The sequence below is a fragment of the Trachurus japonicus genome, chromosome 13, assembly GCF_045865225.1.
Source record: "Trachurus japonicus isolate A0001 chromosome 13, Traja_1.0".
In the NCBI taxonomy this organism is placed as follows: Eukaryota; Metazoa; Chordata; class Actinopteri; order Carangiformes; family Carangidae; genus Trachurus; species Trachurus japonicus.
In genome coordinates, this window is record NC_140919.1 from 23,140,223 (window position 1) to 23,165,332 (window position 25,110).

The window sequence follows — 25,110 nt, forward strand, 5'->3', positions numbered from 1 at the left end:
GATTATATGAATTTCATGTTGTAGGCCTATACTGCTTAAAAAAATATTCACACTGAATCAAACTTATATCCTGAGAAATATATTGGTTATTTATTGGACAATTGCAGTACAGCATAAGAAATATATACTTTGGTGACTTCCTGTTTGTATTGACGGCGGCTGGAAACTGTCCGACTTGACTGCAGCTTTCTGTCACCACCCCCTGCTGCTGCCGCCTGCTCTCGCCGACCGTCCAGGCGAGGCGCAGTTCATCTCGAACGAGCCTAAAGACTGTACAGTAACTTCGTTCAATATACAGTAGGTAGGCCTACTACTTCAAAGTGGCCATTTCACTCGCGGGGAGCGAGATTCACGCAACGCGTGAAATGTAAGTGACAAATGGGCCGGTGAGCCTCTTGGATAGGTGAAACGTCTTCCTAGACAAATAACTAAGTCCAGTTCCTTTCGATTTAACCTCCTTTGAAGTAAGTGACAAATGTAGCCACTAGGTGGAAACATAGCACTGAATTGCAGGTCAAACGATTTTGGGACAATTCCACATTTGACCACAATGTAGCTGCAATGGAGAGTGGCGCTGTTTTAGGCTACAGGTAGAGTGAATGGAGAGGTGGACTGCAGCCGTATCAGATTGATTCAGACTGATTGTTTCAAAGCGGTGGGACATCTCAATTATCTGGGTGACCTTGGATAATCACTTGTGTTTTATTTGTTTTAGAGTAGAGCTAAAATATGGACATTAGTTGTTTTTTAAGGAACATTTGTTTACTGGTAAAATTGCCGACCTGAATTATTGTCCCAGTCCACCCCCGTGAGCCTATATCACGGCCTGACTGGATGTTGCTTAAATATAAGAATAGCCTATAATAATATCTGACTGATACCCTAAAGACGTCCGAGGTTGTGATTTTCCTCGCTCGCTGCAGCCACGGCTAAGCGGAGGCAGAAACAATTACGCACAGCCTACAGAAGTTTCAACTTCCATACAAGCATTTAAGAAATGATTCTTATCAGTTCCATAATTCAGAGAGGATTTTTACTCAACGAAAAAATGTATAAAGATCAGTTTTTAGGTTGAAGACACGACAGCAGCACCTATGTCCAGACGCTGATGTGTGTCAGCTGGAGCAGCGGGTCAGTGATCAATAAGACACATTAGAGCATTATGATGGCTGTAGCCTATAGCTCCCCTGGTAGAACAACTCTCCAAATAAGCAGAATCATCCGCTAGTGTGGGTTCGAGTTTCAGTTTAGGTTGTACCTTTCGTTAATGTGTTTTGTAGCCTAAAACAGCGCCACTCTCCATTGCAGCTACATCGTGGTCAAATGTGGAATTGTCCCAAAATCGTTTGACCTGCAATTCAGTGCTATGTTTCCACCTAGTGGCTACATTTGTCACTTACTTCAAAGGAGGTTAAATCGAAAGGAACTGGACTTAGTTATTTGTCTAGGAAGACGTTTCACCTCTCATCCAAGAGGCTCACCGGCCCATTTGTCACTTAGCCTACATTTCACGCGTTGCGTGAATCTCGCTCCCCGCGAGTGAAATGGCCACTTTTAAGTAGTAGGCCTACCTACTGTATATTTGTATGACAGATTGACTATATAGGATCTTAGGTGGCAGCAACCACTTCAGGGTGTCGGGTCAGGACACAGGGAAGTGCAGAATGAAGGACAGAGCCAGCAATAAAGTTCAACCTTTTATGAATTCGAGTAGGTGGGTGTGTGGTTTCTGCAATGTTAAACACAACAATACAGATTGATTAGAAATAAGGTACAACTTAACATAAAAATATACTGAGTTCGATATACACTATATCTCTAATCAGATAACAACTACAGCTCCAAATGATTTATGAACTTGAATCATTATTAATCAATAAACAGAGAATGAGCATTGATATGCAAAAGATTAGCAGTACAGTAGCCTAGCATAAGGCACTCAGGCTATGGCTAGTTAGCGGCTAATTGTTTGACACTCATTAGCAACTAAGTGTTTATCACATAATGAAATCTGATGGCAAAAACTACTGCAGTCATCAGTTGACTCATGAATAGAACAGAATATCAACATAGTGTAACATATGAATACAACAACATAACTCACGGCTCAATGGACGCACACACTGTAGACACACGGAGGGACAGTTCAGCCGATATCTGCTCCGAGCTGAGCAGTACGTATGTGGTGCGTTCAAGGACCTCAGCAGTGTAGGAATTCACATGCACAACAATTATCAACAAACTTAAAGGAATAATGCTCAGAGGGACGACCTTTTGTACAGCCGCCCCCAAATTTGGTGTGCAAATTTGACACTGCTAGAGCACTTCGCTAGGTCTTGGTAACATCCTGGGGCAGAGCAGGTAGCTTGATGAGTCGTACCACTGGGCGGGTATAGGTCCGGTCTTTGACTTGGACGACCGCGGTTCTCACCCGACCATCAGCTCCAGGTATGACGGTATTCACTGTTCCTACTTGCCAGAGAGCTCTTGGAGTTTGCTGGTCAACGATGAGAACCACAGTTCCGACAGTAATGTCTTCCTTCTCGGTCTGCCATTTCTGCCGTGCTTGTAAAGTGGGTAGGAAGTGCCTTATGAAGTGCTTCCAGAAATGGTCAGACAGGACTTGGGTGTGTCTCCATCTCTTGCGACTGAGCAGTTCCGATTCTGGGTAGACCACCTGTGGCAGAGAACTGTCTGGCCGCCCCACCAACAAGGAGTTGGGTGTGACAGGATCCGGGTCTGCGATGTCTGTGGAGACGTAACCCAAAGGCCTGGAGTTGAGGATACTCTCTACCTCCAACAAGACGGTCCTCAGCACCTCCTCCGATACAGTCTGAGCTCCCAAAGTGGTGCGCAGGGCTGCCTTCACGGATCGCACCTCTCGTTCCCATGACCCGCCAAAGTGGGGAGCGTTGGGAGGGTTGAAACGGAACCGGATCTGTTCTGTTGCCAGTTGTTCTCGGAGAACTGGTTCCATGGCTTTGAAAGCTTCATGCAGTTCCTTACTTCCACCCTTAAAGTTGGTGCCTTGATCCGATAGGAGCTCAAAAGGCTTTCCTCGACGAGCTATAAACCGTCGGAGCGACATCAGGAATGAATCGGTGTCCATGTTCGCCACCAGATCTAGGTGGACTGCCCGAGTGGTGAGACACTTGAAAACGATGCCCCACCTTTTCTCATTGCGTCGTCCTACTTTGATGAGCATAGGGCCGAAGCAGTCCATCCCGGTTGAGTAGAAGGCAGGTCGGAAGAGCCTCAGACTTGAGGGGGGCAGATCTGCCATTCTTGGGACTGCTGGTTGCCCTCTCCACTTCTTACACTCAGGACAGTGGTGTTGATATTTCCTCACTGCTTCTCTACCTCTCAGAATCCAGTACTTCCTGCGGAGCTCCGCGAAGACACGTTCAGCTCCAGGATGATGCAGCTGCGCGTCACAGTGCTGAATTAGGAGCTTTGTGACTGGGTGAGAGGGGTCCAGAAGAACTGGATGCAGAACTTCAGAGCTTAGGCTATCACACCTACGGAGTCTACCTCCCACTCTGATCAGGTCGGAAGACTCGTCGTACTCAGGAGCGAGGGTAAGTAGTCGGCTGCTGGATGGGATGGCCTTCCCGGCTTTCAGTAGTGCAAACTCTCCTTGGAAGCTCTCCATCTGAGCATGGCTCAGTAGGGCCAGCTCTGCCTTCTGAAAGTCATCAGCAGTAGTATGGCCGGTGGTAGCGGCCGCCCCATGCAGCGACTGCGTGGTGGCTTTCAGGAGTTCCTGGTAAGTGTTGAACTGGTGTATGTCGGGTATTGCTGGACTGGTTGACCCTGTCAACAGGCCGCAGAACACTGTCTTCCTCAGCTCCTCTACTTCCTCTGCAGGGTTTCCCGCCGGTGCCTTTGGCCAGTGGTTAGCCTGCAGTTGAAGAAACGGTGGCCCTCGGCTCCAGCGATTCTCTCCAGCCAGCTGAGCCAGTGTCTTCCCTCTCGTGATGTCGTCGGCGGGGTTTGTTCCAGAGTCAACATAGCGCCAGGATGCTGGGTCGGAGAGCTCTTGTATTTCTGTGACTCTGGTTCCCACGAACACTTTATACCGGCATGAGTCCGAATGGAGCCAGTTGAGCACTGTAGTTGAGTCTGTCCAATACACCACCTCCTGGATATCGATAGTGAGCTCCTTCTTCAAGACCGAAGCCAACTGTGCTCCTGTTTGAGCTCCGCACAGTTCCAGCCTGGGGATTGAGAGTTGCTTCTTGGGTGCCACTCTTGACCTCGCAGCCAAGAAGGCAACGAGGACTTGTCCTTCACCTCTGTCGGTGCGCAGATAAGCTACGGACCCATACGCGCGCTCGGAAGCATCGCAGAACACATGAATGCTCCGTATGCTGCTGCTGCAGTCCAAACTTGGGTCGGTGTAGCATCTTGGCAGGGTTATTTGCGACAGCTGGGACAGTTCACTTTCCCACAGCCGCCAGGCTTGAAGCAGGTCTTCTGGTAGGTGGGGATCGTCCCATCCCCGTTTCTTGTTCCAGAGGTGTTGCACGATGACCTTGGCTCTGGTTGTGTATGGGATAAGGAACCCAAGTGGGTCGTACTGCTGGGCAAGCAGCCGATAGATGTTGCGCATAGTCGGCTCTGGACTTTCACTTTGGTGACGCTTGTACCGCAGTGTGTCGGACTTGCACTGCCATACGAGTCCTAGAGTGCGCTCTTGAGGATCGGCTGACTCTTGGGAGAACCAGAGTACACTGCTCTCTGACTGAGACTCCACAGGTAAGTGGCCGATGACTGTAGGGACATTACTAGCCCATTGTCGCAGTTCGAATCCACCTTCCATGAGGAGAGACTGCAGGCGGTCCACCAACTTCTTAGCTTGCACTTCCGAGGGGAGACTCTGCAAACAGTTGTCGACGTAGAAATTACGTTCCACGGACAGACGCGCATCCTCTTCCGGCTCGGTGTGCTTCTGGACATGGGACTGAAGTGCAAAGACAGCGCAGCACGGGCTGCATGTAGTCCCAAAGGGGAGTACTTGCCATTTGTAGACAGTAGGTTTCTCGTCTACCTTCATGTCTCGCCACAGGAAACAGAGGAAGGGTTTGTCCTCTTCCAGCAGACGGACCTGGTGGAACATCCCCTTCACGTCGCTAGTAATGGCGACTGGGTGTTCCCTGAACCTGAGGAGGACTCCCAACAGGGTAGCTCCGAGTGTGGGCCCTGGCAAGAGGTGGTCGTTAAGGCTCTGACCCTCGAACGTGAAGGAGCAATTGAAGACTATCCTGTCTTTACCATTGTGGCGCACCATGTGGTGCGGGATGAACCACGAATGGTTGCTCTTTGCAGCCTCTGCAGGTGACACAGGTGTGACGTAGCCAGCGTCAAGAAGTTTGTGGATCTCCTTGGAGTAGGTCGCCGCCCTTTCTGGTTCTCTGGCTAGCCGCTTCTCTGTCCCACGTAGCTGAGCCAAGACAGCCTCCTGTGTAGCACGGAGCGGAGGAAGATTCTCCTTCCACAGCAACGGAGTGGCGTAGCGACTCACTCCATCCACTGTAACCCTGATTGTCTTCTCCTCAAGCCTTCGGACGGCCTCAGCATCTTGTCTGGACCTGGTAATTAGCCGCTCACTCCTATACGGTAAGGTATCAATTTGCCACAGTCTCTCGACATGGCTGAAGAGCTCGGCTTCTGGTGAGGAGCAGGAAGTGAAAAGACACTGCTGTGGTGTTAACCGGTGACGCAGGAATCGTGAGGGACCTTGTAGGGCCCATCCGAGTCTGGTGCGCACCGCAGCAGGTCCACCAGGGGGACCCAGGCGTACTGGCTCCACTGGAGTGATAAGATGTGGATTATCTGACCCAATGAGCAGCAGTGGCTGGACCTCCCTCATCTCCGGCAGTGGCAGGTCCTTAAGATGACGGTACCTCTCCTGTAGAGCTTTCACTGGGTAAGTATGGCGAGCGAGACCAAGTTCCTTGGCGGTGAAGGCTCTATGGATCTGGAAGGACTTGCCAGGTTGTGATGCAGGAGCTACAGAGAATGAAACAGTGGCGCCATGGATAGTGCAAACCTCTTGCCGGATGGTGCGGAGTGCTAGGTCTTCAGGTTCCCCTTGAAGCCCCAAGCGATCAGCTGCCTCACGTAGGAGGATGGTACGCTCCGAACCATCGTCCAATATAGCGTAGGTCTCAATCATCTTGGCACCACTCTTGAGAATGACACGACTCAACTTGAGTAGAACCTGGCTGCTGCTGGTTGGTCGATCTACATAAAGCGTCTCGGAGATGGAACTTACCAAGCAGGCGCTTTCTTCAGTGGAGCTGGACTTAGCAGATGCTGGTGCAATTTGGCTGGTGTTGACTTCGTGAAGAACCTCAAGGTGCCGTCGTTCGCACTGTTTGCACTTCGCTTTGAGGTTACACTTGGCCGCTTGGTGCTCACGGCCGCATTTCCAGCACCTTTTGTTTGACTTGATCCACTCTGTTTTCTGTTCCCTAGACAAGAGTTTGAAGTTACTGCACTGATTCATGTAGTGCTGCACAGTGTCGCAGAATGGGCAGTACTTCTTCGGTTTCTCCTGTATGGCAGTCATGTCTTTCTCTGCTGACTTTCCCTTCTGTTCACTACTGTGTAGAATAGTCGTAGTCCTATGAGGCTTGTACTCAGGACGCCTCTCCTTCCGTGGAGCTGGTTTCTCTCTGTCTGAGTGGTCACAGTACTGGTCTCCGATCAGCTGGACACGCACCTCATACTCAAGCCACTCAGCCAGGTCTAGCAGTGTTGGTATAGGAGTGTGGATGGGGTTCACAAATCTCTGGAAGTTGGCTCTTAGGTCGTATGGCAACTTGGCTAAGAGGCGAGATACGTGTGAGCCGCACCTCAACTCCGTCCGACCCTGTTCTCCCAACTGATGCAACATACCAACTAGTGCACGGACCTGGAGAGCGAATGACTTGAAGGATCTGATGTCACCACTCCTGATGTTAGGTCCATCCATGAGTTTGGTGATCCTCTTCAAGGCCAGATGTTGAGGTTGACCGTACATCTCGGTAAGTGCTCTCATGGTGTCACTAAATGGGTATGGACTGTTGCTGTATGAATCAGCGATGAGCAGTGCTTCTTCACACTTGAGGTGATCGGTCAATATCTGAAACTTGAAGTGCTCTGGAGCCTCAAGTGGGAGTATGTTGTCCAAAGCTAATTTCAGTCTTGCAAACTCACGTGGGTCCTCATGCACAAGATCAGGGATCGTTGGTTGGGGTCCACGATAGGTCTCTGCTGGTGGGCGTCTGATGAAGGGTGCAGGCGTCTGAGGCCACTCGGCTGATTGCAGGCGATCAGGTGAGTACCTACGTGGATCACCGGGGTAGCGGTTATCCCATGGCCTGTACTGATCAGTATGACTATAATAGCCATGTCCATGAGCAGGACGGTAGCGACTGTCATGGCGATCAGGAGAAGGGTCTGTGTGATCTTGTCTGTAATAGTCATCATCATAGCGGGCTCTCGGACTAGGCAGTCTATGGGATCTGGCAGGCTGACTGTAGCTGCTGACATGCCGATCATAAATATCATCAACCTGGGGATGATACCTACTGTCATGTTGTTTGATCGTAGCACTATGATGAGGGCGGTGACTGTCCATAAGCTGACTGTAAACAGCACCAGGTGTAGAGTACGAAGTGCGGTGCTCTTGATAGAGTTGCTGCGACTGTCCCTCAGCGGTTGAATGTTGAGGTGGAGGAAGCTTCTCACCCTCTGTTGTGGTTGGGGGGAAGTCTTGAGATTTAGGGGATGACTCACCGGAAGATGATGATGACTGTGCTGCGCCCTTGCTTTGTAACCCTGCTCCCTTTAGACTGCTAGTGAGCTCCTCTATCTCGTCATGCTGACTGTCGTGTTGGTGTGAAGACTTCTCGCTGACTGGCACCTTTATGGCACTCTCAGGCTGATGTGGGTCCTCGTGACCTCTGGATGGCACCAGCTTACTAGCGTGCGCAGGTGTGGATGTCGTCTCGTCCGCACGCAGTCTGGACTGTGACATGGCGTGTTGTGGGGCTAGTACAGGAGAGCTAGAGATTACCTCTGTAAGGCGTTGCACATCTCGTCGCAGTTGGTCATGTTCCTCTTTCATATTATGAATGTACTGAAGAACCTCAGGAGAAGTGCTCATCATATGGGAGGCGGCGGTGCTTAGCGGGGTAACCCACCTCATAGTCCTCGAGATATGGTGGCAGTTGGCTGCGTCGGCGCGGGCGATCAGACTCTCTGTATAGGTCTCTCTCTTCCATGCTGAACAGGTAAGGCTGAAGTAGTTGCTCCGATCCGGCTCGAAGGACCAAAATTGTATGACAGATTGACTATATAGGATCTTAGGTGGCAGCAACCACTTCAGGGTGTCGGGTCAGGACACAGGGAAGTGCAGAATGAAGGACAGAGCCAGCAATAAAGTTCAACCTTTTATGAATTCGAGTAGGTGGGTGTGTGGTTTCTGCAATGTTAAACACAACAATACAGATTGATTAGAAATAAGGTACAACTTAACATAAAAATATACTGAGTTCGATATACACTATATCTCTAATCAGATAACAACTACAGCTCCAAATGATTTATGAACTTGAATCATTATTAATCAATAAACAGAGAATGAGCATTGATATGCAAAAGATTAGCAGTACAGTAGCCTAGCATAAGGCACTCAGGCTATGGCTAGTTAGCGGCTAATTGTTTGACACTCATTAGCAACTAAGTGTTTATCACATAATGAAATCTGATGGCAAAAACTACTGCAGTCATCAGTTGACTCATGAATAGAACAGAATATCAACATAGTGTAACATATGAATACAACAACATAACTCACGGCTCAATGGACGCACACACTGTAGACACACGGAGGGACAGTTCAGCCGATATCTGCTCCGAGCTGAGCAGTACGTATGTGGTGCGTTCAAGGACCTCAGCAGTGTAGGAATTCACATGCACAACAATTATCAACAAACTTAAAGGAATAATGCTCAGAGGGACGACCTTTTGTACAATATTGAACGAAGTTACTGTACAGTCTTTGTCACTGTACAGAGTAGACACTCTGTACTCACTAGCCTACACGATATGTTGTGAGCCTCCATCGTAGTAAAGCCCTCAGATCTACTCTTCATGTAATAACTGCGCGGCCACCTTGTGGCTAAATATCAACTAGGCTACACTGAAGTCATCATAACTTCATAAGTTCTCATTTTCATTATGAATAGCCTACTATTATTGTTATTTGAAGCCGTGTCAGTCTTGACTGTGGGTGATGGGGTCCTCTATGTCTGCTAGTGTCTGTAGCCTACAGTAATATTTTTGTCGACATTATCAAATTGAGGAACTTTTATTTTGAAGGGCACAGGGCAAGGAAGCACACTAGCCAATCAGAGGACCCGCCCACCCACGGAAACAAAATATTGAGTGGTAAATTTGTTTTGTTAAAGCAGAAGTAAGTGGTCCGGTCGTTTTCGCTAATGCTGCGTTCCAGGCAGGCTTTTGAAATCGTAAATTACAGCTTCAAGTCACAACTTACGACTTTGTAGCGTTTCAGGCAACGTACTCGTGTTTTTCCGACCTGTTTTACCGGTGAAAGTCACTATAACGGCCACTCGTAACTTCCGACCGGTGAACTCGTACCAGATCGAACTGGTACGACTTCACGGTCGGAAAAATACGAGTTTCCTTGAACGCACCATAACAGTCCTCGTCCCTACGTCGCCACATTCACGGCGTCCCTTGGCTGCACACACAGCCCTGCATGCCGTTCTCTCTCCTCATTTGATAAAAACTTTAGGATACGATAAATGTTTTCTCCTCGGCTCAGAGCAGAGCAGAGTGACTGACAGACCCGTGTTTCGGTCCAAACACTCTATGTGTTAATATAAGTCTTAAATAGTTATATCTTCCGACAGCAATCACTTACATAGAGTGTTTGGAACACAGGTCGGAAAAACACGAGTGGGTTGCCTGAAACGCTACAAAGTCGTAAGTTGTGACTTGAAGCTGTAATTTACGATTTCAAAAGCCTGCCTGGAACGCAGCATTAGCGAAAACGACCGGACCACTTACTTCTGCTTTAGCATTATACACTGAGAATAGAAAGTTTATTAGAGTTATAATCTTGCTGGATAAATTTGCATGGATGAGAGAGAAAAATCCTTATTCTGGTATCAGATCAAATAATGATATTCAAAGGAAGCCTTGACATCAGTTGTGTTGATGGTTTTGGTTGTCAGTCTGAACACCTGTATGGATTACCGCTGTTCCTGCACTGATCTAGGCTGACCATGACTTTAACTTAATGCTTAACTGTTTGGGCTGTTTGCCCTTGACGACCAACACCGGCTGCTAGATGAAGCCTGCAGGCTGCAGCAACATGCAGATGAGTCAGACACTGTCTGTTTATTCAACCACAGCTGTGGTGCGATGTGATTTTGTTTAGTGTTAGCATGGCTGCCACTGAGCTTCCTGGAAACTAAAAACAGACCTCGAGCTGTGCTACAACCTGACGACCGTTCCCACTGATATTTGCAGGTCTGACATTCCACAACACTCGTCCAAGATAAGTGCTAGAAGAAGTGTGATGCATCATGCATGTGTGTGTGTGTGTGTGTGTGTGTGTGTGTGTGTTTTTTTCTGGAGTAGCTACTCATGGATCTATGCCCTGCACATTAAATTCCCCCCACTTCACTGCCATTTTACTACATACTGTACCATTTAGTGCAATTTTACACTTATTTCAGTAGCATGTGCATGCTGCAACAATCAGCTGATTTGGGTTTGATTAGTTTTCAACGCAAAAATGCACAAATTACTCAGTTCCAGCTTCTGTTTCATAGCCTATCATTTTAGTTAAATGTCTTTGGCTATTAAAGTATTGGCCAGACAAAACAACTCATGTTATCATGATAATTCATGTTGGTCCGTCACTGTCTCTCCACCACTCTGGTCCAGACTGAAATATCACAATGCTATTGGATGCATCTTCATGAACTTCTATTCAGTTCAGACCTCAGGAGGAATGGGAGCTTTGGTGATTTCCTACTTCTTCAGGTTGAAACTTGAATCGGTCAAAAACACCTGCCAAACTAATGATGTTCCTATTGGCCTTGGTGCTAAAATGCTAAATGAAGATGGTGATCTTGATTAGCAACCTGAACGTCACCATGTTAACATTATGTCATTATACCAATAGTGTTAACGTGGTATCATTAGAATTTTTTTTTAACATATCTTTATTGTTATTTAAACATTCATCACGTCACATATTACAGCTTTTCATTTATAACCCCCCCCCCCCCCCACACACACCAACTCTAGAACAGATCCCACAGCACAGCACAGTCTTGTCTTACAAATATAATGGTATTCAGAAAAATAAAAATAGATACATATGTTCTCAAAAAAAGTTATTTTACAGACAACCAAGGCTCCCTTATGAATTCAGTCATCATTCCGTGGTTTAGGAAGGGTCTTCCAGAAAAAACTAGATATCCAAGGTCCCACATAATCAAAGAATGGAGTCCATATACCGTATCATTAGGATTTTGCTCCGTTTTGTATGTTGTCATTGTGCTGCCAGTCATCTTAAAACCTTGCACATGATTTTCTTATGTTAGTAAGGTGAAATTAATCATTAGATTAATTTAGAAAAAATCAATTACGGGCGGTGCGTGGCGCAGTCCTTAAGGCCGCCCCATGTAGAGGCTATAGTCCTCAACGCAGGCGTCCCCGGATCGAGTCCCGCGTCGGGCAGACCTTTCCTGCATGTCATTCCCCCTCTCTCTGCCTCCCCCTTTCCTGTCTATCTCACTATGTGCTGTCAAATAAAGGCAAAAACGCCAAAAATTATACTTAAAAAAACAAAACAAAATCCATTACATATCTATCAAATATCTTTGTGAATGAAGCTGAATGAATTGTCCAGACACCAACATTGCATCTCTGTGTGTGCGTGTGTCAAACAGCCTCCTCAACACCAGCAACAAACAAGATCTCCCTGTGCCTCCACAAACAATAACTTGGGCTATCTGATGATCTCAGTCACTTCCTAATGTCTGTGATAACCCACCCTCGCTACACTGCTGCCATAGAGGGCATCTTGTTAATTGCTTCCATAAGGGAAGTCGTGGAATGTCTTGTGTATCGGACTTCCTGGCTTGGCCGACCGTCCTCGGGGACCTCTTACTCCGCCGCATGTCTGGGATGGAGAGAAGGCGCCTGAGCTCTGCTGAGAATACACTTCTGTACACAAAGTGTGGCAACAAGCTTAAAGCACGCAGTTCATGTGGGAGTGAGAAATGGAGGTGGGTTGGGAAAGGGGCTCCCTGACTTGAGTGTTTTGACGCACTGACGAGCCTGTGTGAATAAGTCATGTTTAAAACTCAGACGTTTACAGGACAGTGCAGGTTGTAATGACGATGTTGATTTGTGACCTTTGCGTATCTTTCCTACGTTAATGGAAATCAGTAGGACGGGCGCTTGAACAGTTCAAGGCCCCAGGTGCTTCCACTCTCACTGTCTAATATTTCTGCAAACTGTGCAACAAAAAACGCCAATGATGACCAAGTTTTTTAACCCACTTGCTGCTGAAGCGCAGATTCTGTTTGTCCCTTTACTCACAAAGAAACACACTCATGTCACCGCCAAACCCATGTCTTAATGGCTCCAGATACTCAGATATTTTCCTGCCTCCAGAGAGTATTGAGGTCTCTTGGTAATTCGCAGTATGTAGTGAGTGAATTCCTCTAGTTTATCGCTCTAATCTTTCACACAACTATTTGCTGGGGGGTTTTTCTGTTAACCAAGCACAAACCGGATCAAAATAGCTAAAATTTGAAACACAAACGTGTCCACAAGCGCAGCCGGTGCTGGGGCTGTGGGAGTGTGTAATGCAGGCATGTGTGCAGACCTCCCACTCACTTTTGGCTTGAAGTCCCGGGGTAGACATACGTCGACGACGTCCTTAAATAGTTTGAGTGTGTATGATTTATGGTGCCATTTTATAGTTATGCCTCAAGTGTGAAAGTGTGTGTGAATCCATAAAGAAAAGGAATTGGTTGACATGCATTATCAGACATGCACTATATATGGTTCAAGGTCATACATTTTCTGGTGTTTTGATTATTGTTTATACTCTGGTATTAAAGGGACACCGAGGAGTTTCTATTTGGTTATAAAAAAGTCTCACATTAATGTGGATGAATCTACGTTACCACTTGTTAATGGCTCCATTTTCGATCAATATATCGTTTTGTCTCTATCATTATTTTGTTATTTTAATTAATGGTGGTAATGCTGGGCAAGCCGACCAGCGTTTCCTTACTTTTGGTTTCGCAGACGCTGCCCGGGTCATGAGAATAACGCCGCGGAATCGCCGTTTATGGTCGGAACTACGACAGTATCTGATTGTCTTCGAACCTCTGACTTTAATTATTTCTTGATGAATGAAAACATTCTTGACAAGACGTCCGTCTTGCGCCGGTCCAAGAATTTCCCTGTGCGCGCGGAGGCTCATGGGAAATGAAGTATGAAAACACTTCGCTTTCCAAAACGGTCCCTTTAAAGTGAAGCGTTAGAGGTTTATCCAGGGAGTCAACATCTACTCTAAATATTTTCATCATCTCTTTTTGTGAAAAAAAAAAAACATCCCAGGAAATATTTTTTTGTGGTCTTGAGTTATGAAATGTTGGATGTTTCCGTCACCTCTTTCACTACACAGCTCTGTGCGCTCACACACACCGGTGTTGAGCGAGCATCCAGCTGCCTCTCCTTAAAGGTCCACATTATCTAATGATTGTTTCCTGCCGGCCGGCCGGGCTGCCTCCCCGTCTGTCTGTCTGTCTGTCTGTCTGTCTGTCTCTGTCTGTCTGTCTGTCTGTCTGTCTGTCTGTCTGTCTGTCTGTCTGTCTGTCTGTCTGTCTGTCTGTCTGTCTGTCTGCCTGCCTGCCTGCCTGTCGTGGAGGTGGAGGTGGAGGTGGAGGTGTGTGCTGCATGGGCTGCAGCCCGTGTGTGTTTGCTTTGTCTCCAGATTGCTACATTGTGTAATCCTTTGTATATATGAAGAGATTAGAGTCTTGTGAATGAAAAGAGTGGCTGAATCTGACTAGCCGCTCCCCACCTCCCTCCGTCCCTCTATCCCTGAACAAATGTGAGGTTCCGCATGTTTGAGACACGTAATTATGTCAAAGCTGAGAAACCACACACGCGTGTTGAAGTAAACTGTTTAGAGAAGCATGTACTCAGAGTGCATATCAGTTTACTCAGCTGTGTACTAACATGGTTAACATCCTATCATTTTGGCTCGGCCTGTTGGATGTGACAAGACTCCACTTCAAAACACCTCGGGTGAACATGGGATGTCAGGCATCTGAATTATAACATTCAGCAAACTCAAGGTTTAAACACACAGCTACTCCACTGGGTCGACAGAACTAATTAACAACAGTTTGGAGAACACCATCACAAGTGTTGTATGAATGATGGTAACACTGTGTAGCCAATATAAATACCACACATCAGTTAACAAAGGAATAAGACCATAAAGAGAGAAAACAACAAAAAGACGTTATCCCTGGGGACCATAAAAAAGCCCCATTTTCCAGAGTTGCGGACCACAGTTTGATGTAGTTTGTTTTGGCCAAAGACATTCAGTATTCAGATGTAGGTGAAAAAAGCAACATTATCTTTGAAGCTCAGTGATGAGCGACAGTGAGACCAGCGACCAGAGTGTCGACAGCTGTCTGATCAGTGAGTGACTGAGAAAAGAGTAAGAGTAAACAACATTATATTAAATCTGGTTTACACATCTTACTGTAGATATATTTTTGATTGATTGACAGGCTATAGGTTCTGGTTAGATGAGGCTGAGAAGATAAAAGGCCAGTTATTGATCTTTTACTTAGCTGTTTTCACACAGTTTTTTTTTGCTTTGTTAAAATGTTCAATAAACGCCTTGTTCAAATCAAATCAAATCAAATAAACTTTATTTGTCCCACCAGGGGAAATTTGTCTTGGGCAGGGAGTAGTGACAGCTGCAGTGTAGATGTAAAACATAGAAAATAGAATAAAAAACAATAACAAGGCAAACATACTCAAGAGGAGAGCAAGAAAGGAAGTGCGAGTGTTTTCTGCAAAGACTCTGACACACTGACTGTCGTCACAATCAACAAGCAACAAAATAATAAGCTTAACCACAATCTTATTGTTTTAATTTAAAGCCATTCATATTGCAGTTTTGTTTTCATCCATGTTTTCATAAACTTGTTAACGGATACCCTTTGTACATGTTTCAATGAAATATTTATATTTTTTTCTTCTTTTTTTTTTTTTTTTCTTCTCATAAACTATGTTTTCCAGGGGCTATGTGAGCTCCTCTTGTTCACAGGCACGCTGCCAGAGGTTTTGTTTTGGTTATCTGGTGAACAGAGCTTATCTGCAGTTGTCCTGGCTGTAAGTTTGCGATGAATACATACCTGCATGTCTCATATCTCTGTTCCTCTTCCCCTCCTCTCTCTCTCTCTGTGGGTGATCTCCAGCTGAGAAGTGGTACAAACGTCACCTGACCTACCAGATCGTGAACTGGCCTCGCCATCTGTCTGTGGGCTCGGTGCGGCTGGCGGTGCGTGCAGCTTTCCAGCTGTGGAGCAATGTGTCAGGCCTGGTCTTCCAGGAGGCCCCTGAAGGGCCCGCAGACATCCGACTGGCCTTTTACGAGGGAGACCACAACGACGGGGCCAGCAACGCCTTTGATGGACCAGGTCAGAGTCAGCCACACATCACAACTGTCTGTCCACTCATATCTGAGCCTTTATTGAGATAACATGCACATCTGATATCTGATCACAGGATCTGTGTGTGTAACCTGATTAATGTGCATAATCAGATTAAGTCATGTGTAATGGTTTGATTTCACACTCTCTACCTGAATCAACATGTTTGTAAACATGATGGAGGAGGGAAGTTGTAGCTCCTCTCATCACTGCAACAATAGTTGATGATATCATTTAGTTTAGAGTGTATTAAGCAACCACAAATTATAGTGGACATAGTTTGTATTTTTGGTCATATACTCATATACATGCTGATTTGGTCTTGTCATGATTGTTGCATGGTCAGCTGACTTACTTGAGTGCTGTTTCTTTCCCTCTAACTCATCCCAAATTGCAGTTAATTTTAAGACCCCTCCTAGTCAGAGATTACAGCCCTGTAAAATAAAGTGTTACTAAGCAATACAAAATGGGTGTAACTGTGCAACATTGAGCCATCACTTAATACAATTTTTAGCCATCCCCAGATGTGACTGTTGAGATATTAAAGTTATTATTGTGACATGTTTCAAAATGATGCTCTCTTTGTCCACTCCGGACAAAGAGAGCATCATCCAGTTTCATTCCCACCTCAGTCCGACTTCTAAGACACTTAACTCCCACCATAACTTTTTTTTCCTTTTCAATTAACCTGTTTTTAACTAATTTTTTATCTTTGTATGGGTCTTTTTTAATTCTTGTGGAGTTTTAGTAATAAAGCAACTGGACTTCTTCTCTTGTTTGAAGACGTTTCACCCCTCATCCAAGAGGCTTCTTCAGTTCTGAGACTAATGCCAGAAACCCAGGTATTCAAACAAGAGAAGAAGTCCAGTTGCTTTTTTACTGAAACTCCACAAGAATAAGATGACCTGGATGACTGAGAACCTTCACGGACGTGTCTTTTTTAACCTTCGCTGCCAGTACTTATGTGTGGTTGTAGGAATGTGTATTATTATTGTGTTGGGTATGTCTGTGGTATGTAGGGATGTGTGGATCGTTGTATTGCTGCTCCTGCACTTTTGATGTCCTTCCGCAGCGAAGTTCCTAACGGATTAATAAAGTACTTTTGAATTGAATTTGAATTTGAATTTCCTCTGACGTCTTCTGCTCTGACCCTCAGGAGGAACTCTGGCTCACGCCTTCCTGCCTCGCCGGGGCGAAGCCCACTTCGACATGGCGGAGAGGTGGACGTTGAACGGACACAAAGGACACAACCTGTTCATGGTGACCGCCCACGAGATCGGACACACTCTGGGACTGGAGCACTCCCCCGTCCGTCACGCTCTGATGTCGCCGTACTACAGGAAGCTCGGCCGCAGCCTGGTGCTGAGCTGGGACGACATCATGGCGGTGCAGCAGCTGTACGGTGAGAGCTTTTTATAACATCATTTATCCAAAGCCATTGTTTCCGTTTGTGGGTTCAAGGTCACAAACTCACGTTGTTGGGTTGTTTCAATTCACTTCAAGCTAAGCAGCTGCTCAGGGGAACTGTTTTCTTTGTTAAAGGGAAAGTGTGTGGTCCCAAGGTCATGAGCAGTGTGAAAAATGGCACCTTCACTGAACGCACAAAGAAATGTTGTCTTTAAAGTTTGAAAGGTTGGGGGAAAAAACCTCTTTAGTGGACAGATGACAAATGTCTCACTGTCTGGCCTCAGGTCTGCTTAGTTAACGATGGAAAAATGAGACTGTGGTTTGAACTGGACTATAATTGGAATACATAGAACCAATTACATGAATTACTGACTTGTTATGAAACCATGCTGTCTTTGAAGAAAAACAGAAGTAGGGTAATTTTTGCTCCGTGGCCCATTAAATTGGGAGTCGTGGCACTGAGCTGTGAAAAGGCCTGAGAGGCAGCCCTGAGGGCCGCCAGCTGCAAACGCAGAATGAGAAGATGTAGAACAGCAAAGCTCCAGAAGATCATTACAACCTAGAAACGACACAGAAAGATCCAGAGCAGGCAGGCAGTCTCTTCCTGGCTGTTTGTACTTGTACATTTAAAGGGATAGTTCACTCAAAATTGACATTTCACTCATTATCTACTCACCCTCATGTGGACTAAGGGCTGGGAGAAGTTTCAGAGTCCTCCGTGGCTTCTCTGAGTTACAGGGGGTCTCGGCGTAGCAGTGCATGTCCATATAACGGTTGCAAATGGATACCAACTGTCTTCATAACAAAAAGACACACCAAAAAACATCCAAATACCTCCATGCTGCTCGTATGTAATGTCTGTCTTGTATTGAAGCCCCGACATGAGAAATTGTTCCGAAAAAAATTAAAGGGACAACGAGGAGTTTTGGAAAAGCGAAGCGTTTTCACACTACATTTATGAGCCTCCGCGCACAGCGTAAAATTCTTTTGACCGGCGCAAGACGGACTCATGTTTTCATTCATCAATAATTAAAGTCAGAGGTTCAAAGAGGTTCACATACCGTCGTAGTTCCGACCATAAACGGCGATTCAGCTACGTTATTCTCATGACTCGTTGCGAAACTGAAAGTAAAGAAACGCTGGTCGGCTCGACCAGCATCTCCGCCACCACTAATAGTAACAAAATAACGATAGAGACAGAATGATATATTTATCGAAAATGGGCCCATTAACAAGTGTGGGTAGCGGAGATTCATCCACATTAACGTGAGACTTTTTTATAACCGATTAGAAACTCCTCGTTGTCCCTTTAAATAAGTCTATATTTCAAGCTTGTTTGTAGCCGAAGCTCCTCTTCCTGGTCCGTCCAAATCTCGCGAGATTTGCGCCGGCGTTTATTTATCTATATTTGGATGTTTTTTGGTGTGTCTTTTTGTTACGAAGACAGTTGGTATCCATTTGCAACCGTTATATGGACATGCACTGCTACGCCGAGACCCCCTGTAACTATCCTTTTAAAAGTGCATAAACAAATAAACCTCACAAGTGTGACTGTGACTCAGAGTCCAAGTCAACGTAACGTTTGTAGAACAGCGAGACAGAGAACAGACAGTATTTTGCCAGCTCTTTGAGTGTCAAGGTGGTAAACATTGGGAAAACATCAAATCTTCATCACAGAGCTGAATCAACATCCCGTCTTTGTGTTTCCAGTGGAGTTTGCCTTTAACAGCAGGAAGAGTCTGTTCTATCAGCCACAGCTCTGTAGCTGCTGGGAGACGTGGGCAGGAACGTGAGGGCAGCAGAGGTGCTGTGAACGTCAAAACAACACTCACTCACACACACACACGCACACGCGCGCGCGCGCGCACACACACACACACACACACACAGTGGCTTATTTTCTGTTTTATTATCAGCTCTCCTGTAAAACACACACATACACACACACACACACAGTGTTTGCCTGGGAGTTTTGTCTGCTCTGTCGTGATAGATTGATGGTTCTGGTTCAGAGTGTGGGAGCATTGCATACGTCTTTTGTGCATGACAAATGTAAAGTTTCTGTTTACTGAGTGCGTCGTCCCTCCTGGCATGTGTTAGGCAGGTTTCCACATGTGTGTCTGCAGAGCTCTCTTTTTTTCTCCGTCCTCTTTTATTACAGCTGCTAAGAACCGATTTCAGAACACGTCGTCTTAACTTGTTTTTTTTTTATATTTTATTTTCCAGTTTTATATATATGCAATATACAAACAAACATCTGTATACCAACAGTATAAAGACACAACACAAAACATGGAGGATAACCCTCCTTACTCTATAACCCCACCACCCACCCACTTCCACCCTGAGAGAAAAAAAAAGAACTTCATGCAACACGGACGCGTCTTAACTTGTTTGCATCAAAAGTAGCTTATTAATCACCTGACGTCCTCTGATGACGACGTGGTGCTCTGATAGAAGATGCGGCCGTGTTGCATGAAGTTCTTTGACCCCGAAGCGCAGGCGTAAAGCAGCTGCAGGAATGTCTGCGTGGCTGCAGGACAGTTTCACACAATCATTTGGGTAATTAGGCTCGAAACCTGAGATCCAGTCCAACAGAAGCTTTGCAGACAGGACATGTCCAGATGTCGGTCCTTCCTCTTTAATATCTGAGGAGTCCCATCTGCTCCGCCTCTGGAGATACAGTGGCATCAGCTTCCTAAAATGATATTTGCCAGCACTTTCTCCCCAGAGCCTCATGTAACACTCTGACTTGAAAAAAAAAAACCTCACGCATAGTCACACACATCTATTTCTCATGACATTTGATTCACAGTGTCACCATAGACTCTGCAATTAAAGCAATTCACACTACTGTGCAGCAGTTGAATATAGATCAGTGTTCAGGTGGTTATGGAGCTGTTTGTGGTTTGTTTGGGAACATTTGCTTGTCAGTATTGAAAGAATCTGAGACAGCGCACTCCTTTTTAAATTTTTTTTTATTGCTTCACAAAACGTTCATCCAGCATTCTCAGGTGGAGTTTAGCAAAGTGCAACATGCTTTTTTCTTTCCACATGATGATTTCAAGCCTGTGGCTGTCATTTCTGTGGACTGCAGCCGCTCCCACGTCAATGTCAAACAGCTCCAGAGGCAGATATGAACAAGAAGCCCATCTGACAGGTCTGCAGGCGCTCTGGTATAACTGGAGTGTATGTATGTGTAGGTGTGTGTGTGTGTGTGTGTGTGTGTGTGTGTGTAAGGCAACCATCCTGGGTGTTGGCATGGCGATGTGATGGGAAGCAGATGTGAGGCAGCCTGAATATGTCAGTCTCCTGAGCTGATCTGGGACTGATTTGCTCAGCAACAAAAAACAAAGCAGCATTCAACAAGACGCATGTGGTGTTTCTGCCTCATTAGACAATATACGTATGTACATACAGTCAGTGTAGTGTGGTGGTGGCGGGACGTGTTACAAATCTTACCACTATGTTAAAATGACTTTAAGTACTTAAACATGTTACTTAGGTAAAAGTTGAAAAGTATTTAAAGGGATAGTAGCATTTTTTAAAAAGTGGGGTTGTATGATCTACAAATAGCCCCTAAGTACTTTAATTGCAGTAGAAGACTCTCTGCACTCCTCCCGTTAGCAACGCCAGCCCATAGCCCTGCCCAGAGATTTACAACATACATTGTTGTGAATGGACCCAAAGAAACGGCCTATTTTCGCGGCCTAAAAGAAGTTTTACGTGAAAAAAATACACAGTTCTATTGTTCGCTATAATATAATTTTTCCAGCCCTTCAAAGTGCAGGAAAAACACAGTTTTTATTTGGACCCAACCAACTCACGTATCCCTCTGGTCCAGGGTTAGCGCCCGCCGATCAGCAGTTGGTTAGCTCCTAATAAAAACTGCATTTTTCCTGCACTTTGTGGGGCTGGAAAAAATTATATTATAGCGAACAATGGAACTGTGTATTTTTTTTCACGTAAAACCTCTTTTAGGCCGTCAAAATAGGCCGTTTCTTTGGGTCCATTCACAACAATGTATAGTATGTTGTAAAGCTGTGGGCAGGGCTATGGGCTGGTGTTGCTAACGGGAGGAGTGCAGAGAGTCTTCTACTGCAATTAAAGTACTTAAGGGCTATTTGTAGATCATACAACTCCACTTTAAAAAAAATGCTACTATCCCTTTAAAGTATCAGTAGTAAAAGAATCACTGCAGAAAGTATTCTAAGATTAAATCTCATTTTACTGGATTAAGAGTATTGATACTTTGATATTATTGTACGTTCATGTAGTTGGTTGAATTGTTACTTAAAATCTGTGCCGGCAAAGTGTCATAAAACTAAAAATGTTAAATGTTGTAGCAGAGTTAGAGGTTAAGTTTCCATCTCAATTGTGGTGGAGTAGAAGTATATAGAGGCAAATTGGAAAACTAAGTATCTTAGATACAGTATATGTTTCTCAAGTATGTTTTTTTTTTATATATTTTATTTTCACTTTTTAAAATTTTTTACAAAAAATAGAAGAGAGGGAAAAAAACAACAACACAAAAACCTACATACAAAATAGGCATACACCACCTGACATTGTTAAATGAAATAAATGAAGTAAGAAAAGTAAAGACAAAGGCTACTGTATATGAGGATATATACTATAAGCAAAGCCCAGTGCCTTCTGTCTCAAAATTCTCAAGTATGTTTAAATGTGCAATTTGAGTTGCACAGTCACGCTGAAGATGAATGGCAATAATATTTAAATAGATTCAAAATTGGAAATAACTTCCGTTGTGCACGTCGTACATCACAGATAAAAACCTCAATCCTCATCATTTACTTCATTTTCTTTGTTTTGAAGTTTGTAGCACAAGGACATGCAGATCTCACAGGATTTTAAGGTACTCAAGTGTCATGTTTGTTTCTCATTTGACACTACATTTATTCCACAGCTACCATATGTGTTAAAATTGACCCGATCAGCTGCAGGAATTAAGATTTGAACCCTGAAAGACCAGAATTTCCCCAAACTGGACACATTAGTACATTGAATACTGTTACTTTAGTACAAGATCTGAATACCTTTTCCTCCACTGATGAATGTAAACAGGGAATAAGGAGGGAGGTTTTAGTCCAGCTCTTATCTAACCACACTGCTCGTATACTATGTGAAGCTGTCTATGTGTTATCCACCGTGGTCTGTATATCTATTTTTCCTGCAATCTTCCCCCTGCTCTTGGGTGTGCTGATTTTATCCACCTCCTATACAAATGTTTGTTCAGCTCCTTGCAAACAAAGTGGCTGTAATCATGTCTAAAGCGGCATCATTTACTCTTACACTTTGGTATGTCGTGCTCTTCCTTTTGTTCTGCTGTGGCTTGTTCTTTATTCTTTTGATCTCATGTGCCTGGAGTCTCCACTTTGAGGTTGCACATGCTGAAAAATAGAATAAGTGGGTAGTTTTTTTGTTGTTGTTGTTGTTGCTTGGTGCTAAAAAATTCAATAAGTTTAACGTCCTGTGCTCTTTCTGTGAATCCTTTTGTTTATTTCCTCTGCAGTGTGTCGTCATCCATCAGTATACATCAACCCAGCCACATCCTGTGACAGATGATTTAGATGTTAACATTATCCAACTCCTGCTTTGGAAGAAGTCTCTGCTGTTTGTCTTTCAGTTTGTTCCCATGCCGTCCAATTTAGAGAATACGTAAACTGCTTTTGGCATGCATGAGAAATTAGACTGGTCTCACAGTGTCGCCACAGTTCTGTTTGGTTATTGTGGTTTTTAAACAACAATCGCTAGACGGTTAATTGTTTTGCGGAATAATGAATGACGGTAGTGAATGGATTCGTTTTTCATGACCTTGTGTTATAGTTAGTTCATTGTTTTGTTGCTTTGTCTTTGCTCCCAGGTAAGCCATCAGGTGACCGCCCAGTCAGGTTGCCAGGTCAGGTTTTGTACGCCACGCTACAGGAGTGGGAGTCCACTGAGCTGAAGACCACAGACCAGCCTCTCTACTGCCAGGGCATCTTTGATGCCATCACTATGGGTGAGGTTCAAATGAAATATTATTAGAAAAACACAGTCAGAAACGTCTGACAAAGAAAACCAAATCACGCAGAGACAGGATGGACTAATGTTGTCATAGTCATCAAACTGGTGAACAAAGCCATTTTGAAATATTTTGTCAACCACATTGTAACGTTAGTGGAAATGAAACAAAACCAGGAAGAGAGCAGGCTGATGAAAACCAGATACATGCTAATGTGGACTTACTTTGTAAAACAGCTATAGCCAATGTTTAGAACCTTCTTTGATGTGTATATACGTGTATTTACCCTTGTACTTTGTTCTGTGTATATCCAGACCAGAATGGCACTGTGCTGGTGTTTCGGGGCAGTGTGTACTGGACAGTGTCCGCTAAAGGTGGCGTGAGTGACCCTCTGCCTCTGCGCCAGCGCTGGCCTGACCTCCCTCCGGCCATTGAAGCTGCTGCTTTCTCCCCACTGGACTCCAAGTGGTATTTTTTCAAAGGTGCTGCTTCGCTGGGCTCATTACTGTGACTCAGACTGCCTTTTAAAGACATTCTCTAACCTACTGGCCAACTTCACGCAACTGTTAAAGCCCTAAAATAGACTCTAGTGTGCTATTTAAAGACACTATAGTGCACTTAGCTACCGTAGTTATTAAGTAGTTTCACCTTTGTGCTAAAGGCTAATTATGTGCTGGAAGTTATTGCCAAGTTTAACTTTGATCGTAAACACCTGACGTTATCTCAGTTCACTTATCTGTGAGATGCAAAACAGTTTGATGTAAAATGCAGAAGCTCAGCTGAGGCTCCATAAATCATCTTCACCTCTCTCTTTGTCCTTTGTTGTCTCAAAGAGACACTGCTGACGCTCGCTGTCAGGAGCAGCAGGCTGTATTTCCTCCAGACACTGACATATCTAAGATTTGGATAAGGAAACATGATAAAGTTACTGTCAAGTCTTAGTTTTAAAGGAGCAGGATGTGTTTTATCTCTGTTTTTTAGTACAAGTATCTTGAAGCAGCAAGTGGCAGAGTGATTTTGTGCCGTGAGTGTCATGTGAAATCTTGAGCCCTGCATGAAATGATTGGTCTCTTATAATTATGAATGTTTGGATGGTGCGTTGCAAATTATTTCTACACATTTGACACGATGTTCAGTTGTAGACCGTGTCAAGTTTTAGCTTTGTTTTTTTTTAAATCCTCCTCTGGTTCTGGTGCTCTGCAGGGAAGCGGATGTGGCGCTACACAGGCACTGTGCTGGACCGCGGCTTCCCCAGAGGGAGCAGTGATTTGGGGCTCCCTCACCACCCTGACTGTGCCTTCTTTTACGCCCCGCTTGGTCACATGATCCTCTTCAAGGGCTCCCGTTACTCTGTGCTTAACCTCAAAACACTGCGCCAAGAGCCCTACTACCCCCGCAGGCTGACAGACTGGACCGGGGTGCCACAGGGGACCAACGGGGCGCTGACCCGTCCGGGCGGACGCCTCTTTTTGTTCAGAGAACAGCGCTTCTGGACTTTTGACCCGGTCAAGGTGAGAGTCACCAGAGAGGGTCTGTGGGCGAAGGATCTGAGCTGGACTGGTTGCAGCAACGCTCCACAGAGCAACAACATCCTCTGACCAGCAGATGGAGCTCTAAGCCTGACATTAAGTGCAATTTGTTGATCAATACTGTAATACAGAGGTGCTATATTTTTTCTGCCTAAACCCACATTGAGTTTGCATCTTGCAGAAGGACTTACAGAGACAAGCTTACTTGGTTTACATATTTTGGAGCACATACAGTATTTATACTGCAGAGCAAATTGTCTTACTGTATCTGGATGTGCAATGGAAGCCTTTTTTAGTGCAGTTCAGACTGTTGTTAGGTGGTTAGATCATTTGAAACCATATCTTTAAAACCAATCCCCTT

At 45.1% G+C, this 25,110-nt stretch overlaps 1 protein-coding gene across 1 annotated transcript in view; it reads left to right on the forward strand.

Annotated features, from left to right (window-relative positions):
• The window catches only part of mmp28 (matrix metallopeptidase 28), a 34,448-nt gene extending 9,511 nt beyond the window's left edge, over positions 1–24,937 (forward strand). The window contains exons 4-8 of the mRNA XM_085795456.1: positions 15,555–15,776; positions 16,945–17,190; positions 23,080–23,217; positions 23,535–23,702; positions 24,424–24,937. Of these exons, the coding sequence (XP_085651582.1) occupies positions 15,555–15,776; positions 16,945–17,190; positions 23,080–23,217; positions 23,535–23,702; positions 24,424–24,818 (1,169 nt within the window). The 3' untranslated portion in view covers positions 24,819–24,937. The remainder of the gene's footprint in view (positions 1–15,554; positions 15,777–16,944; positions 17,191–23,079; positions 23,218–23,534; positions 23,703–24,423) is intronic.
• The last annotated feature ends 173 nt before the right edge of the window (positions 24,938–25,110 follow it).